General features: G+C 46.5%; 1 protein-coding gene across 17 annotated transcripts in view; it reads left to right on the top strand.

The window, feature by feature from the left end:
- The window catches only part of CUX1 (cut like homeobox 1), a 387,498-nt gene that overhangs the window by 230,336 nt on the left and 138,402 nt on the right, over positions 1–18,760 (top strand). For 16 of the 17 annotated variants that reach the window (XM_079720356.1, XM_079720355.1, XM_079720354.1 and 13 more), the window contains 2 exons: positions 12,511–12,648; positions 17,164–17,287. In XM_079720356.1, the coding sequence (XP_079576482.1) occupies positions 12,511–12,648; positions 17,164–17,287 (262 nt within the window). The remainder of the gene's footprint in view (positions 1–12,510; positions 12,649–17,163; positions 17,288–18,760) is intronic. The other variant, XM_079720357.1, reaches the window with a different exon arrangement.

The raw sequence follows: 18,760 nt of genomic DNA, 5'->3' as shown, positions 1-18,760 counted from the left end.
ATTTTTTAAATGTCTGCCAAGCAGCATATTACTGATAGCCATCTGTCATCACAGAACAGGGCAGCTAATTTAGAACACTTAGCTTTTTTTTTTTTTTTTTTTTTTTATTTATTTATTTTTTTATTAGTTTCTGCTTTATAACAAAGTGAATCAGTCATACATATACATCTGTTCCCACATCCCTTCCCTCATGCATCTCCCTCCCTCCCACCCTCCCCATCCCACCCCTCCAGGCGGTCACAAAGCACCGAGCTGATCTCCCTGTGCTCTGCGGCTGCTTCCCACTATCTATCTACCTTACGTTTGGTAGTGTATATACGTCCATGCCTCTCTTTCCCTTTGTCACAGCTTACCCTTCCCCTTCCCCATATCCTCAAGTCCATTCTCAAGTAAGTCTGTGTCTTTATTCCCGTTTTACCCCTAGGTTCTTCATGACATTTTTTTTTTTTTAATTCCATATATATGTGTTAGCATACGGTATTTGTCTTTCTCTTTCTGACTTACTTCACTCTGTATGACAGACTCTAGGTCTATCCACCTCATTACAAATAGCTCAGTTTCGTTTCTTTTTATGGCTGAGTAATATTCCATTGTATATATGTGCCACATCTTCTTTATCCATTCATCCGATGATGGACACTTAGGTTGTTTCCAGCTCCGGGCTATTGTGAATAGAGCTGCAATGAACATTTTGGTACATGTCTCTTTTTGAATTATGGTTTTCTCAGGGTATATGCCTAATAGTGGGATTGCTGGGTCATATGGTAGTTCTATTTTTAGTTTTTTAAGGAACCTCCATACTGTTCTCCATAGTGGCTGTACCAATTCACATTCCCACCAGCAGTGCAAGAGTGTTCCCTTTTCTCCACACCCTCTCCAGCATTTATTGTTTCTAGATTTCTTGATGATGGCCATTCTGACTGGTGTGAGATGATATCTCATTGTAGTTTTGATTTGCATTTCTCTAATGATTAATGATGTTGAGCATTCTTTCATGTGTTTGTTGGCAGTCTGTATATCTTCTTTGGAGAAATGCCTATTTAAGTCTTCTGCCCATTTTTGGATTGGGTTGTTTGTTTTTTTGCTATTGAGCTGCATGAGCTGTTTATAAATTTTGGAGATTAATCCTTTGTCAGTTGCTTCATTTGCAAATATTTTCTCCCATTCTGAGGGTTGTCTTTTGGTCTTGTTTATGGTTTCCTTTGCTGTGCAAAAGCTTTGAAGTTTCATTAGGTCCCATTTGTTTATCTTTGTTTTTATTTCCATTTCTCTAGGAGGTGGGTCCAAAAGGATCTTGCTGTGATTTATGTCATAGAGTGTTCTACCTATGTTTTCCTCTAAGAGTTTGATAGTTTCTGGCCTTACACTTAGGTCTTTAATCCATTTTGAGCTTATTTTTGTGTATGGTGTTAGGGAATGATCTAATCTCATACTTTTACATGTCCCTGTCCAGTTTTCCCAGCACCACTTATTGAAGAGGCTGTCCTTTCTCCACTGTACATTCCTGCCTCCTTTATCAAAGATAAGTTGGCCATATGTGCGTGGGTTTATCTCTGGGCTTTCTATCCTGATCCACTGATCTATCTTTCTGTTTTTATGCCAGTACCACACTGTCTTAATTACTGTAGCTTTGTAGTATAGTCTGAAGTCAGGCAGCCTGATTCCTCCAGCTCCGTTTTTCGTTCTCAAGATTGCTTTGGCTATTCGGGGTCTTTTGTTTTTCCAAACAAATTTTGAAATTTTTTGTTCTAGTTCTGTGAAAAATGCCAGTGGTAGTTTGATAGGGATTGCATTGAATCTGTAGATTGCTTTGGGTAGTAGAGTCATTTTCACAATATTGATTCTTCCAATCCAGGAGCATGGTATATCTCTCCATCTATTTATATCATCTTTAATTTCTTTCATCAGTGTCTTATAATTTTCTGCATACAGGTCTTTTGTCTCCTTAGGTAGGTTTATTCCTAGATATTTTATTCTTTTTGTTGCAATGGTAAATGGGAGTGTTTTCTTGATTTCATTTTCAGATTTTTCATCATTAGTGTACAGGAATGCCAGAGATTTCTGTGCATTAATTTTGTATCCTGCTACTTTACCAAATTCATTGATTAGCTCTAGTAGTTTTTCGGTAGCATCTTTAGGATTCTCTATGTATAGTATCATGTCATCTGCAAACAGTGACAGCTTTACTTCTTCTTTTCCAATTTGGATTCCTTTTATTTCCTTTTCTTCTCTGATTGCTGTGGCTAAAACTTCCAAAACTATGTTGAATAAGAGTGGTGAGAGTGGGCAGCCTTGTCTTGTTCCTGATCTTAGTGGAAATGGTTTCAGTTTTTCACCATTGAGGACAATGTTGGCTGTGGGTTTGTCATATATGGCCTTTATTATGTTGAGGAAAGTTCCCTCTATGCCTACTTTCTGCAGGGTTTTTATCATAAATGGGTGTTGAATTTTGTCGAAAGCTTTCTCTGCATCTATTGAGATGATCATATGGTTTTTCTCCTTCAACTTGTTAATATGGTGTATCACATTGATTGATTTGCGTATATTGAAGAATCCTTGCATTCCTGGAATAAACCCCACTTGATCATGGTGTATGATCCTTTTAATGTGCTGTTGGATTCTGTTTGCTAGTATTTTGTTGAGGATTTTTGCATCTATGTTCATCAGTGATATTGGCCTGTAGTTTTCTTTCTTTGTGACATCCTTGCCTGGTTTTGGTATCAAGGTGATGGTGGCCTCGTAGAATGAGTTTGGGAGTGTTCCTTCCTCTGATATTGTTTGGAAGAGTTTGAGAAGGATGGGTGTTAGCTCTTCTCTAAATGTTTGATAGAATTCGCCTGTGAAGCCATCTGGTCCTGGGCTTTTGTTTGATGGAAGATTTTTAATCACAGTTTCAATTTCAGTGCTTGTGATTGGTCTATTCATATTTTCTATTTCTTCCTGAGTCAGTCTTGGTAGGTTGTGCATTTCTAAGAATTTGTCCATTTCTTCCAGGTTGTCCATTTTATTGGCATAGAGTTGCTTATAGTAATCTCTCATGATCTTTTGTATTTCTGCAGTGTCAGTTGTTACTTCTCCTTTTTCATTTCTAATTCTACTGATTTGAGTCTTCTCCCTTCTTTTCTTGATGAGTCTGGCTAATGGTTTGTCAATTTTGTTTATCTTCTCAAAGAACCAGCTTTTAGTTTGGTTGATCTTTGCTATCGTTTCCTTCATTTCTTTTTCATTTATTTCTGATCTGATCTTTATGATTTCTTTCCTTCTGCTAACTTTGGGGTTTTTTTGTTCTTCTTTCTCTAATTGCTTTAGGTGCAGGGTCAGGTTGTTTACTCGAAATGTTTCCTGTTTCTTAAGGTGGGATTGTATTGCTATAAACTTCCCCCTTAGAACTGCTTTTGCTGCGTCCCATAGGTTTTGGGTCGTCGTGTCTCCATTGTCATTTGTTTCTAAGTATTTCTTAATTTCCTCTTTGATTTCTTCAGTGATCACTTCATTATTGAGTAGTGTATTGTTTAGCCTCCATGTGTTTGTATTTTTTACAGATCTTTTCCTGTAATTGATGTCTAGTCTCATAGCATTGTGGTCGGAAAAGATACTTGATACAATTTCAATTTTCTTAAATTTACCAAGGCTTGATTTGTGACCCAAGATATGATCTATCCTGGAGAATGTTCCATGAGCACTTGAGAAAAATGTGTATTCTGTTGTTTTTGGATGGAATGTCCTATAAATATCAATTAAGTCCATCTTGTTTAATGTATCATTTAAAGCTTGTGTTTCCTTATTTATTTTCATTTTGGATGATCTGTCCATTGGTGAAAGTGGGGTGTTAAAGTCCCCTACTATGATTGTGTTACTGTCGATTTCCCCTTTTATGGCTGTTAGTATTTGCCTTATGTATTGAGGTGCTCCTATGTTGGGTGCATAAATATTTACAATTGTTATATCTTCTTCTTGGATCGATCCCTTTATCGTTATGTAGTGTCCTTCTTTGTCTCTTCTAATAGTCTTTATTTTAAAGTCTATTTTGTCTGATATAAGAATTGCTACTCCAGCTTTCTTTTGATTTCCATTTGCATGGAATATCTTTTTCCATCCCCTTACTTTCAATCTGTATGTGTCTCTAGGTCTGAAGTGGGTCTCTTGTAGACAGCATATATATGGGTCTTGTTTTTGTATCCATTCAGCCACTCTGTGTCTTTTGGTGGGAGCATTTAGTCCATTTACATTTAAGGTAATTATTGATATGTATGTTCCTATTCCCATTTCCTTAATGGCTTTGGGTTCGTTATTGTAGGTATAGTCCTTCTGTTGTGTTTCTTGCCTAGAGAAGTTCCTTTAGCATTTGTTGTAAAGCTGGTTTGGTGGTGCTGAACTCTCTCAGCTTTTGCTTGTCTGTAAACGTTTTAATTTCTCCATCAAATCTGAATGAGATCCTTGCTGGGTAGAGTAATCTTGGTTGCAGGTTTCTCTCCTTCATCACTTTAATTATGTCCTGCCACTCCCTTCTGGCTTGTAGAGTTTCTGCTGAGAGATCAGCTGTTAACCTGATGGGGATTCCCTTGTGTGTTATTTGTTGTTTTTCCCTTGCTGCTTTTAATATGATTTCTTTGTGTTTAATTTTTGACAGTTTGATTAATATGTGTCTTGGCGTATTTCTTCTTGGATTTATTCTGTATGGGACTCTCTGTGCCTCCTGGACTTGATTAACTATTTCCTTTCCCATATTAGGGAAGTTTTCAACTATAATCTCTTCAAATATTTTCTCAGTCCCTTTCTTTTTCTCTTCTTCTTCTGGAACCCCTATAATTCGAATGTTGGTGCGTTTAATGTTGTCCCAGAGGTCTCTGAGACTGTCCTCTGTTCTTTTCATTCTTTTTTCTTTATTTTTCTCTGCATCAGTTATTTCCACTATTTTATCTTCCACCTCACTTATCCGTTCTTCTGCCTCAGTTATTCTGCTATTGATCCCATCTAGAGTATTTTTCATTTCATTTATTGTGTTTTTAATCGATGCTTGATTCATCTTTAGTTCTTCTAGGTCCTTGTTAACTGTTTCTTGCATATTGTCTATTCTATTTCCAAGATTTTGGATCTGGGAAATAGAATCTTGGATCAGCTTTACTATCATTATTCTGAATTCTTTTTCAGGTAGACTGCCTATTACCTCTTCATTTGTTAGGTCTGGTAGGTTTTTATCTTGCTCCTTCACCTGCTGTGTGTTTTTCTGCTTTCTCATTTTGCTTATGTTACTGTGTTTGGGGTCTCCTTTTTGCAGGCTGCAGATTCGTAGTTCCCGTTGTTTTTGGTGTCTGTCCCCCGTGGCTAAGGTTGTTTCAGTAGGTTGTGTAGGCTTCCTGGTGGGGGGGACTAATGCCTGTGTTCTGGTGGTTGAAGCTCGATCTTGTCTTTCTGGTGGACAGGTCCACGTCTGGTGGAGTGTTTTGGGGTGCCTGTGGCCTTATTATGTTTTTAGGTATCCTCTCTGCTAATGGGTGGGGTTGTGTTCCTGCCTTGCTAGTTGCTTGGCATAGGGTGACCAGCCCTGTAGCTTGCTGGTCGTTGACTGAAGCTGGGTGCTGGTGTTGAGATGGAGATCCCTGGGAGATTTTCGCTGCTTGATATTATGTGGAGCTGGGAGGTCTCTTGTGGACCCGTGTCCTGAAGTTGGCTCTCCCACTTCAGAGGCACAGCACTAACTCCTGGCTGCAGCACCAAGAGCCTTTCATCCACCCGGCTCAGAATAACAGTGAGAAAAAGTAGAAAGAAATAATTAGTAGAAGAAAGAAAGAGAGATTGAAAGAAAGGAAGAAGGGAAGTAAGGAAGGAAGGAAGGAAGAAAGAAAGGAGGGAGGGAGGAAGGATGGAAAGAAAGGAAAGAAAGGAGGGAGGGAGGGAGGAATGAAAGCAAAAGGAAGAGTGAATGGAAGAAGAGAGGGAGGGAGGGAGGAAGGAAAGAAAGAAAGAAAGACAGGAGGGAGGGAGGGAGGGAGGAAGGAAAGAAAAAGAAAGTGGAAAGAAGAAGGGTGGGAGGGAGGGAGGGATGGAGGAAAGAAAAAGAAAGAAGGAAAGGAGGAGCGGAGGGAGGGAGGGAGGAAGGGAAGGGAGGAAAAAAAGAAAGAGCAGGTAAAGTAAAATAGAATAAAGTATGAAATATAGTAGCGTTATTAAAATTAAAAAGTAATTATTGAAAAAAAACACGGACCGAAAGAACCCTGGGACATATGGTGGAAGCAAAGCTATACAGAGAGAATCTTACACAGAAGATTACACATACACATTCACAAAAAGAGAGCAGGGGGGAAAATCAAAAATCTTGCTCTCCAAGTCCACCTCCTCGATTTGGGATAATTCGTTGTAAAAAGAGGAAAAGGGCGAAAAGTCTGAAATCTTGCTAAGTCCACCTCCTTAATTTGAGATAATTCGTTGTAAAAAGAGGGGAAAAAAGGGGGGGAAAGTCTTAAATCTTGTCCTCAAGGTCCGCTTCCTCAATTTGGGATGATTCGCTGTCTATTCATGCACTCCACAGACGCAGGGCACATCAAATGGACCGTGGAGCTTTAATCCGCTGCCTCGGAGGCTGCACAGAGAGATTTCCCTGTCTCTGCTCTCATAGCTCCCGGGTCTCAGCCTTGGACCTGGCCCCGCCTCTGCGCGTAGGTCGCCGGAGGGCGTCCGTTCTTCGCTCAGACAGGACGGGTTTAAAGGAGCCGCTGATTCGGGGGCTCTGGCTCACTCAGGCAGAGGGGAGGGAGGGGAATGCCCTCTCCTCGCGCACCAGGCAACAAAAGGGAAAAAAGTCTCTTGCCTCTCCGGTAGCTCCAGACCCTTTCCCCGGACTCCCTCCGGGCTAGCACTAACCCCTTCAGGGTCTCTTCCTGCCGCCAGCCCCAGACCTCTCCCTGCGCTCCGACTGAAAGCCGATACCCGAGCCTCAGCTCCCAGCCCCGCCCGCCCTGGCGGCCGAGCAGACAAGTCTCTCGGGCTGGTGTGTGCCTGAGGGCACCGATCCTCTGTGCCAAAATCTCTCTGCTTTGCCCTCCACACCCCTGTTGCTGTGCTCTCCTCTGCTACTCCGAAGCTTTCCCCCTCCGCCACCTGCAGTCTCCGCCCTCGAAGGGGCTTGTAGTGTGTAGAAACCTTCCCTCCTTCACGGCTCCCTCCCACTGGTGCAGGTCCCGTCCATATCCTATTGTCTCTGTTTATTCTTTTTTTCTTTTGACCTACCCAGGTATGTGGGGAGTTTTTTGCCTTTTGGGGGGTCTGAGGTCTTCTGTCAGCGTTCAGTAGGTGTTCTGTTGGAGTTGTTCCACGTGTAGATGAATTTCTGATGTATCTGTGGGGAGGAAGGTGATCTCCGCGTCTTACTCTTCCGCCATCTTCCTCCGGCTTGAACACTTAGCTTTTTAAAAGAAAAATTGTATAACTCATCTTTAAGCTTAAAACTCTTAAATACTTTGCAACTAGAAAACCAACAAACATTTTCGTGGTTCAGAGTACTGCATTTTTCTCCTTATGCCACAGTGGCTCATTTTGCAAGAGTCCTATTCTCTGGTGGCTTTTTCCATCAGGAGTAGAACTGAATCCAAACTCGATCCCTTAGCTCACTGTAGACACTGTATTTTCATGAGAATGACCCACTACCTACTGTGCAACAGGGCACCTCCGACATTGTATTTTCAGCTCTAGAATTCAGTTCGATTCTTCTTTATATCATCTCTTTCCCTCCTTAGTTGTGTTCATATTTTTCTTTAAATCCTTGAGCACAGGCCTCCCACTCTGACCACTTGTCCTTGGCCGCTTTCCCTTCCCTTCATCATACCTCACTGGCTTCTCTCTATGCCTTGTATATGCTCATCCTTGTACCCAGCTCTGGACCTTTGCACTGCCATTCCCTCTGCCAAGAGTCTTCATGTTCTCTCCTCTTCGACATCCAGATCTCAATCCCAGGGTCACCTCCTCAGAGGCCCTCCCTGTCCTTCTGTCTCCAGGACCCATTCCCCATTCTCCACACCCTGTCTCCTCTCTTCTTCATGCTTGGCAGTACTGAGAGCATTCTGATTTGTTTGGTTTTACTGTTTGTCTGTCTCCCTCACTTCAGTGGAATGTCAAGTCTTTGAGAACAAGGATTTTCTCTTGTTCGCCACCGTGTCCCCCCAGCACCTAGAACGGTCCTGACATCATAGAATGTGTACGTGGGCACCGGCAGTTGGACTGAAGTATTTTTGTGGCTGTGCCTGACCCTTCCCTGCTTCTTGCTCCCCTGCATGCTGTTTCTTCTACAGGGATTGACTGCCCCACAGTCTCCACGGGTCTAAACTCTGACTCTTCTTTTTAGAAAAAAAAAAAAAAATCTCCTTTTCCCAGTTTCTCTATCTGGGAATGGTCTTCCATGTGGCCCTTCTTGCTTTATCTTAGTTATTTGTGAACATAGTTTATCTCTGTGAGGTTGGGCCCAGCTGACTCTGCTGAATGTCCATCCCAGTGAATCAATGCCTTACCCAGAGCAGACAGATGCTTAGGACCTACTTGTTACATTAGCACTTGAAGAGACAGTATAATTTAGTCGGCTGCTGGTTCAGAAGGCAGAAATCTTAATTAGACTTTTGCATACCTGTTTGCCTGGCCGACTTCTCTCCTCCCCCCGTCCCTGAGTGAGATGCCAGTGCCTGACTCGCTGCAGAGCCCCCTCCTCCCCCGCCGACCTCTGGCTGTGATGGCTGGAATCAATGAGATAATGTTCCATGTACTTAGGGGAAAGTGCTGAATAAATACAGGTGACTTGTTTGTTATAATTATGTTCTTTGAGTCCTGTGTTGCATAATGAGCTGTAGAATGCCTCAAAGAGTGTTTTAGGAATGAACTATGAAATGATTGTGGAACACTTTGCAAGTTTGTCACATCGGGTGCATGGCACTGGCAGTAAGGCATGTTGAATTGGAGGCGGCAGGGAAGATGAGCTGCAGGTTTCCGTGTGATGCTGTTCCACATATGGGTGTGTGCTCTTGGCCTCCCCCAGACAATTCCCTAATTGAGCTGCTGAGATCAGAGGCTTGTGACGTTCAGAATAAGACCTAACAATACTTGTGTGGGGTTTAAATGGCGTTGGAAATCATTAATGAGACAAAAAGCTATGATTTCCCCTAGATTAACATGCAGGCTGGGGTTTGGCATGCCGAAATTCACTGTTTTGGTCTCTAGCCCAAACATGCTAGAGTCATTATATTGTCATGTGGTAATTAACTGTTCCTTTAATACAAGTAATAAATATTAAGCCTGAGAGGTACTTTAGCAATGCCTTTTACATAATCCAAAGCGATATTCAAATGCTGTAGGCGTTGAGTCATTCAACTGTACTGTAGTAAAGTTTGAAGTTAAGTACATAGAGATTTTTGAATATTCAGTTCATTCTTTATTCTATGACCAGTTCTGCTACTTAGGCATTAACCTTTAATCATGTTCAATTAAATATATATGCCATAATGAATAATTATAAGATTGCCAGAATTTTCATTTACAATATAATGCTTTGAAAATTTATCTGAAGGTCCTAGTTACCATTCACTTGATAATGTGCGTATTATTTTTATATGTTAGTGAATTCCTTGCTGAATCTAACGAGGGAAACTATTTTTTATTCGAAGCAGACACAGTGGGTCCTGGCCTCTTAAAAGGAATGGACTGGAAAAGTTGTCAAGAGAAATTTGGGGGATGGAGGGCAGCATACTAGCTTAGCTCTTTAAAATATAATTTGTACTGGCAGCTGTGCTGGGAAACCTACAGCAATGAACATTCATAGAATTTTATAGAAGCACAGTGGTTCTCCTTCTCCTCAAATCTTCCCTGACCCCTGTTTCAAGTTAAAGCTGTCATTTTACATGGACGGGGCCACGGGCAATACTCTCTTTTATCTCCTTCAGGTCATTTGCCCAGCATAAGGCCATGTGGGGAGTGGGAAGAGGAGTGGGCGTGGGAAGGTGTCCAGGGAAGGTACTGAAATTTAAAAAAAAAAAAAAAGCTGCACCTGGAATGTTCTGAGGCTGTTCATTCTGTAACGCTATTACCACTCCAACTTACAGGGAACCATCTCCCCGAAATAGCTTTGAAATCTAATTTAATATAAATATTTTAATGCTGATAAAAATAATGAGGGGCGGGCTTCCCTGGTGGCGCAGTGGTTGAGAGTCCGCCTGCCAATGCAGGGGACACGGGTTCGTGCCCCGGTCCGGGAAGATCCCACATGCCGCGGAGCGGCTGGGCCCGTGAGCCATGGCCGCTGAGCCTGCGCGTCTGGAGCCTGTGCTCCGCAACGGGAGAGGCCACAGCAGTGAGAGGCCCGCATACCGCAAAAAAAAAAAAATAATAATGAGGGGCCACAAATGAGAAGGCGATGAGGTAGTCATAAACTGTATGTACGCACAGAATCAGTGCCCGGCTGCCGGGGTTTTGCATGATGGGTGGTGTTAAACGCTGTGCTGGATGTGCCGCGGGGCCTGCCTTTTGTAAACCCCACCAAGACGCTGGCTACTCAAAGCGCTCCTGGCTCCTGGCTCCTGGTGGCCCCACTGACTGACGTGGTAGACGGAGCCCTCGTTTCCAGGAACCAAGGGTGGTCTGAAAAATTAACTGCTCTGGTATTTGAAAATTCAGTGAGCGCTTGGATATATACCCCTGTTGATCCACTGGGCTCTGTGTTTAGCATTCCTCAACCGGAGACTAAATCTTTGCAGCCGTCTCACAAGTGATGCTGGCGTCCATACCAGAAATATCTTCCGTAATCTTTTCTAAGCCCAGCAGACTCGGGTATGCTTCTACTCTGACGGGGCCCCAGAGGCCCAGAGGAAGTGCCCCACTGGGGCCAGGCAGGTGGATTATAAGTGCAGCAGAAATAAAAATAAAGACCCAACTAATGCCAGAAGAACATTTAATGTCTCTCCATTTTCTGCTGAATGAATGGTAAAGGCAAAGTCCGCGCCTGTACCCCAAATTCCACATCTGCAGTGTCCGATTTTAGGTCCAAATCTGTTGCAGGAAAGGGGACCCCTTCCATGGCCCGAGAGCGGGCTCTTGTCTAACCCTCGGAAATGAATTGTCCGAGGAGACACAGGTGCTGACAAAGCAAGAGACTTTATTGGGAAGGGGTGCCCGGGCAGAGAGCAGCAGGGTCAGGGAACCCCGGAGAACTGCTCTGCCACATGGCTCCCAGTCTCGAGTTTTATGGTGATGGGGTGAGTTTCCGGCTTGTCTCTGGCCAATCACTCTGACTCAGGGTCCTTCCTGGTGGCACATCCGTCACTCAGCCAAGATGGACTCCAGCAAGGATTCTCGGAGGCTGGTAGGACTTAAGGACTGGCGTCTCCTCTCTCCTTTGGACCTTGCCCGAATTCTTCTGTTTGGTGGTAGCTTGTTAGTTCCGCATTCCTTACCAGGACCTCCCGTTGTAAGAGAACTCATGTGAGTGGCTACTGTTGTGCCTGGCCAGGGTGGGTGGTTTCGGTCAGTGGTTCCCCTCACAAATCCAGCTTTCTTGTAAGTGAATCTGATGGTGGAGAGCACATTGCATTGGCTGCAGGACCTCTCATAACTGGCCCAGATGCCCTTCTCCTGCTGTTTGTACTATAACCAGGAGTGTGTGGTGGCCTCCTGGCTGGCTGGCCCACTGGTGCAGGACGGGTCACAGCAGCTGGGTCACCAGCTGTGCCTCTGAGGAAAGACAGAACCGCCGAGAGCAGAAACCCGGGGTTCTCCCATCTTTAGATCATTAGCTGGTAAGCCCTGACTCTTTCCTGAGCATCCTTCATCAGTAAAGGAGGACCGTGACAGAAAGGGGAGCCCGCCCCCTCAGGGGACCTTCCTCTTTGGAAGGACAGTTACTGGATCTCACAGACTTGGGTTTGAGATCTCTCTGCCCAACTAACCAGCCGGAAACCTGGGCCCATCACCCCGCCTCAATGAGCTTTAGTTCCCTCTTCTGTGAAAGGAACGTGATCTGTGTGTCACATCTCTCTCCCAGGAGTGTCCTGGGGCTCAAATGAGAAAATGTCCGTAAAAGTGTTCTGTGATGGCCAGACGCTCTCTGGGTATCAGGTGTTATTTCCAACTTCATAAGAATTATTGGAAACTTGAGGCCTTCGGCACCTTCCCACTGGCTGCTTCCTCTGCCTGGGCGCTAGGTGATAGGGGATTTTCCCGGGCTCCTCCCCTTGCCACCGCGTGTATCTTTCTTCCTATCATATCAGGGAATGGAAAATCCTTTAAGTGTCACACCAGGTCAGGGAAGTGGGCAAATCCCAGGGAGCCCGTGGCCATTCCCACCCCGTTTTCATGTACTGGGTCGGTCTGCGTGCACATCCCTTAGCAGCTGCAGAGAAGCACCCAGTCCATCCAGCCGCGGGGCCTTGGGGAGCTGACTCCCTGGGAGCTGGGCGACCTGCTCCGAGCCTCCTCGAGGCCAGGAATGTGGCTCGAATGTGTCCAGAGGGGGGTGACATGTGTTTCCCTCTCTTGCAGATCCCGTTCCAGCTCTGGACCTCGGGCAGCAGCTCCAGCTCAAAGTGCAGCGCCTTCATGACATTGAAACAGAGAACCAGAAACTTAGGGAAACTCTCGAAGAATACAACAAGGAATTTGCTGAAGTGAAAAATCAAGGTTCGTGGAAAATGTATTCATTCCTTCCTTTTTCTTTCTTTTTCTTTTCTTCTCTTTCTTTCTTTTTTAATTGCCTTCTCCATACTGTTGGAACTAGCTCTGATTGTCACCTTCATCATAAAGTCCGGGTGGGGCAAGAATCAGAGTCATTAAAGAGAGATAATAATAATGCTTAGCAATTGAGAAGGAAAACTTTACCTCTGCACAAGGACTGCATAGGATTTTATTGCCCTCCCGCCGGACCGATCAGGATTCTTTTAAAGTTCTTCCTGAAACATCATGTGATAGGATCTGCCTTTTCAAAGACGGATGCGTTGCCTGCGGGTGACACCTGTCAGAGAGCCAGCTCATGATCAAAGGGTCACATCCAGTAAGTCATTTAATAATTGAGGCCGATACATTAAGGCTTTAGACGCAGCCTCCACGTCCCCACGCGTAAGCCCTGTGGTGTCCTGGTCACTGTCACCTATTCATGACGAAGTTAACGAAGGAAAACAAAACAGCTTTTTGGCAACAAGGAGAGAGGGCAAAGGTTGCCTGGCTTTCCTGTCAGGGAAGAACAAAGAAATCTCTCCCACACCTAAAATCCAGACGTGTCCCAATCGGGAGCCTTGTGGCTTCCTCGTTTTGAGGAAAATCTCTGCCCCATCTGACAGCTGCTGTAGGTTTCTCAGCCAAGTCCAAGTAGAAGTGGGCCTGTTTGGTTTTGTTTGGGGGTGTGGGTGAGGAAGGTGACAGAAAAGAGAACAAATGGCTTGGGGGACTTCTGCGGGCTGGAGAAAGAATTACCTGATGATGATTTTTTTTTTTTTTTTTTTTTTTTTTGCTGTGCTGGGTCTTCGTTGTTGTGCACGGGCTCTATGGCACGTGGGCTTCAGTAGTTGTGGTGCCCAAGCTTAGTTGCCCCGAGGTATGTGGGATCTTCCAAGACCAGGGATCGAACCCACGTTGCCTGCGTTGGCAGGTGGATTCTTAACTACTGTGCCACCAGGGAAGTCCCTGACGACGATTATTAAAAGCATCCTTGGGGCTTCCCTGGTGGCACAGTGGTTGAGAGTCTGCCTGCCGATGCAGGGGACATGGGTTCGTGCCCCAGTCCGGGAAGATCCCACATGCCGCAGAGCGGCTAGGCCCGTGAACCATGGCCGCTGAGCCTGCGCGTCCGGAGCCTGTGCTCCGCAACGGGAGAGGCCACAGCAGTGAGAGGCCCACGTACCGCAAAAAAAAAAAAAAAAAAGCATCCTTGGGTTTTGAGACCTTTGGACACCGGCTGGCAAGGAGGGGTCGTGTGCGGAAAGGACCCGAGAAGAGGCAGGAAGGTCCAGGCCTGGGCAGTGAGGACAGCAGGCCCGAGGGCCCCTTCCTCAGGGACGCCACCTCGTTCTGGCCCACAGGGAGCTGTGAGCCTGTGGGACTCAAGGGACAGTTTGGTCCCACTGGGGAGTGAAGTGAGGACTTAGGAGCTTGGGGTCCAGTGAGAGAAATGCTCCCTTCCCCCAGCAGGACTTGGCTCTGGTCAGAATCACCCAGCGCCCAGGGGAAAGAGAACCTGTGAATTCTGGTTCTGCACATTTCCTTCCAGTGACCTCTGGCATCTTATTTTGACAGATCCACCTTTTGGGTCTCCTTCAGTTTGATTTGGTTTTGTTGTAGGGCGTGGTCGCCCTCCCCCCTCTGTTTTGTCAGCGCTCCAGGGCCAGTTGCCCAGTGCAGGGTCATTGCCTCCCCAAAGGCCTCACCTGATGGACATTTATAAATGAAATGCAGAGCCTAAGGGACTTCCCTGGCGGTCCAGTGGTTAGGACTGGACTTGGCGCTTTCACTGTAGGGGGCATGGGTTCGATCCCTGGTTGGGGAACTAAGATCCCACAAGCCACGTGGTGTGGCAAAAAAAAAAAAAAAAAAAAAAGTAGAGAGAAAGAGAAAGAAATGCAGAGTCCAAGACTCAAGAACAAAGGCTCCAAAGGCCAGCAGACCGGGCCGGGGTCCCTTGGTTGCCACCACTTCACTGTGCAACCTGGAGCAAGTGGTCTCATATTGTTGAAGCCTCGTTTTCTTGTGTGGAGGCAGAATTCTCATACTAACCCTGAAGGGCTGTTGTAGGATTAAATGAGATGCAGCCGAGGCGTTAAGCGCTGTTCCCGACACTCAGTAAATATCAGCTGCTCTTAACTCAGCGCTGTGGCTTTTTCCAGAAATCGCCCCCCATCCTTCTCTTTGTTTATTGGTATCTTCACAGATTTTCCCCACTGCCAGGAAAATGCTGCTTTCCTCTCTTTTCTCCCCAGTATAAAAATGATTTGAATTTGCAAGGGGTTGAGGTGCACATCACTTGTTTTAATCATCACAGCTGTAGTGTGGATGGATCAAATGTTAGAGCAGGACAGGAGTTTCTTGATTACGTGCTGTAATTCTCCCCCGCTCCATGTAAAGGTGAGTGAACGGGGCCCAGGCACAGCCCGTGGGAGCAGAGCTCTTCGGTGTCCTCTCCTCCACGCCGCTCTCCCTTCTCCCCTGCTCACACGGAGGGGACCCAGCTGGGACACACCCAGGGCAATGTCCTGGAACAGAGCCCAGGTGCCAGAGGAGGGACCGAGGCTCCAGGACAAATCCGCCCCTGGCTCACTGAGCAACCCACCTGGGCTGGATGTGACCCTACTTTGATCATGAGCTGGCTCTCTGACAGGTGTCACCCGCAGGCAAAGCATCCATCGTTGAAAAGGCAGATCCCCATCAGACAGAGTGAGAGCCCCGAGCTAGTGCCCCAAACTCCCCTGGAAGGAGCATAGATGGGTCACACTGAGAAACCCTTTGGGTTGAGCACCAGGGCCCAGGGGCTGCCCAGATGTTTCCAACCCATTGCTCAAGGCAGAAATGCTGCGTGTTTACAGCCTCATTGACCATCGACTAAAAAGAATGTGCAGATGTTTCCAGAGGTGACCTGTCGTGTCCACTTTGGACGTGTTCCGCTCCCTCCCAGCCTGGGCCCCACCACTCCATGTTATCCATTGTGCTCCACAGAGCGTTTCTTCCAGGCCCCAAACACCCAGCCCGAGAGGCAGGAAGCCCCCTGTTTGTCTCTCAAATGCCCTGCCAAGGTCATTGGTCTTAATTCCCTCTCTCCTCCTCTGAGGAGAACCCTCTGGTTCCACTGGATGAAAAAGGCCAATTTCTTATCTTAACGAAAGAGCCTCTAGCTTTTATGCACCAAGCCACGTGGGTACAAATGCCTGGCTGCCTGGCTCCCACTTGGCCCTGCATGTCTGTGCAGCTCAGGGAGCAGAAGCTGACGTGAATTACAGCCCGAAGGAACAAGGGCCACCAGTCCAAGCGCTTACATGGGCAGAGACCTGGCAGGCGACGTTGTCGCGTGGGCCTGGAGCCCCGTTGTCACAGCCCTGTCGAGGCCTCACCCTGCTCAGCCCAGCCTCATGCCTCAGCCACTTTCCGAGCACCCACTGTGTCGGGTGCTGGGACGACCAAGAAACTCAGCCTTGCCTCCCACGAGATGGACCCACGCCCAGGCAGGTGTGGTCCCCCAAGAGCTCCACCAGCCTTGGAGCCAGGGCCTCGGTGCTCTGCCTGGGGCTGGCTGGCCCGCCCAGGGGAGTGGGGGTGAATGGGGCGGGAGCAGGTGGAGTGGTCCCACCCTAGAGCCACTTACGAGTCTGAGTTAGGACCCTGCCCTGTTCGTTGCATCTGCTCTTGTGGTTCCTATTTTGGGTCATTGATGCAACTGCTGTAAACACGCACTTGGTGGTGGGGGAACCTGGGCTTTCCAGGGGCGGCCCTGACCCCCAAGGGACCCTGCGTCCTGAGCACTGGGCACTGCAGGGCTTCACCACACAGCACTGCTTCCCATGCCTCTGGCACTCACCCTCCCTCAGCTGCGGCTCCCCTGGGCCCCGTCATCGGTTCTGCACACACAGCCTGGGTCTGCCAGACTCTGGCCCTGGTGGAGGGTGCTCTCAGCACCCAAGCTCCGGGGCTGGTCCCTTCCAGCCGAGGAGGCAGGCGCCCCATCCACTTAGCGCACCGTGTGTCTCATCACTTGTGAAATAGCAAAGCTGCAGCCCATGGCCGGGGAGGTCAGTAGGCTTCTTCCAAAATGTGCGCACAATTATGAACTGTTTTCTTTGTAAGAAAGTACTTAAACCCACACTAAAACGTTATTAATCTTCCCTCAGTAGAGGACTAATTTAAGACTCATCAATAAGATGATGCTATATTTTACCATTGATTTCCCCCCTCTTTTTCTTAAGTTGTATTAGAGAGACATAGTTCTTCTTCCCAGCAAAATCCATTGATCCTCCTCAACCTAAATGTTTAAAGTTCAATTTAACATTTAGGGAGTAAAAGGTCTCCGAAGGGACTTGTAACCATTGATTTTGTGTCAGAGTTGAAGAGCTAAAGTTGAAAACACACCGATCCTCCTAGGTTACGAAAGCCTAGTATAAATAGCCACATGGAACCATGCTTCTCTTACTGGAGTTTTTTTTTTTCCCCCTTCTGCAGAGGTAACGATAAAAGCACTTAAAGAGAAAATCCGAGAATATGAACAGACTCTGAAGAACCAAGCCGAGACCATAGCTCTCGAAAAGGAACAAAAGTTACAAAATGATTTTGCAGAAAAGGAGAGGTGAGCACGTGTTGAGATCTGCACGCACTGACGTGCTGACGTAATGTTTTACTTGTACACTTCACATCACAAGACAGTTTTTTTAAATGGACCTGTGAAATAAGCCCAGGTTGGAAACCAAAATCCTAGGGGCTCTAAGGCACAATTTTTGTTTGAAAAACAACGGCGTCCCTTGTTCTGTAATTTGTGAGATTGTGAGATGACCTTGTGTGAAATGTGCCAGTCTTTCCCGTTGGTGGGTGGTGTCAGGTATGTCAAAGGGCGTGTCTGTCGGGGCCACATGGTGCTGGGGCTTGAGCACAAAACGTGTGTGGTTGGCACGTGGGGGTGGTACCCGAGGTAAGATGAGAGGGGTGGGACCGTCCCCTGCTGTGTGTCTTCTCTGGGAAGCCCAGGGCGATGCTGAGCTCCTGCTACCTTCTTAAGTGAATTTTGATATTTAACATCTCTCTCTCTCTCTCTCTCTCTCTCACACACACACAATATCTTTTTTATCTTTTTTTAATTTTTTTGTCTCTTGCCTCGTTTCATTACCTCACAGTGCTCATACATCAAGGAGTTAGTATCAGTAAAATATATTAATGCACCATCCAAGGGCTGTGAGTGTTAGGTTTCCACTGGCCTGCTTCACCCAAAACTTTGCCACAAATAATGAGTTGCTTTTTCACTAGTGTGATGACTTAATGAAAGTTAGATTTCTTATAAAAACCATAGGAGTGTCGAACTTACCAATTCAAACTGCGTAAGTCAGGTCTCTCAGAACTCTGGTGAAGCTAAGGTTTAAAAATCTAAGCCTGTCATGAAGAAACGTGAGTCCATTAATGAGAGGCACTAAATGTCTGGTTACAAGTTAAGAGGCAGGCCCCGTGGTGGGGTTTTGTGGGTGTTTCCCGTGGACTTGGAATGCAGCTGCTCGGACTTCTATGAGGCAGGCTCCGTGGAGATCTCGGGCATCACCAAGGCCTCTCTGGGGCACCGTTAAACTGGCTTCATTTAGAAAAGAAAAAGAATGCCCACTACACTCATTGCCAGGCCCTCTTGAGATGTTGTCTCACCAAGTGCCCGGGATAGACCTGCGGAGCAGACCATCTCATTTTACAGATTAGGCACCTGCCCACACTCTCCCAGCGAGGCACCCAGAGGTGGGGGCAGAGCCCGACCCACTACTATGGCCCTGGCCTCCCTTTGCGCTCAGACTTGGCCTCCCAAAGCCCTCACTGCAGGACCAAAGCCAGTCCCTCGGGGCCAAGCCCAGATCTGCCGGGGATGCTGCATCTACGCTGCTGGGAGAGCGAGGCTGGGTACAGCCCCTGGGAAGGAAGTGAGCCCCACAGAGTCGGGGCTCAGAAGGATGAGTGGGTTCTTGACCCAGCAGATGTGGAACTGGCACTAAATATGTCTCCTAGGAAAGCACTCTGTGCCCAAAGAGATTTCTCACCATATTACTGATAATGGAGGGGAGGGGGGAATGCA

Source organism: Hyperoodon ampullatus, assembly GCF_949752795.1.
Source record: "Hyperoodon ampullatus genome assembly, chromosome: 14".
Classification (NCBI taxonomy): Eukaryota; Metazoa; Chordata; class Mammalia; order Artiodactyla; family Ziphiidae; genus Hyperoodon; species Hyperoodon ampullatus.
This window is presented reverse-complemented; position numbering and strand designations above follow the sequence as displayed.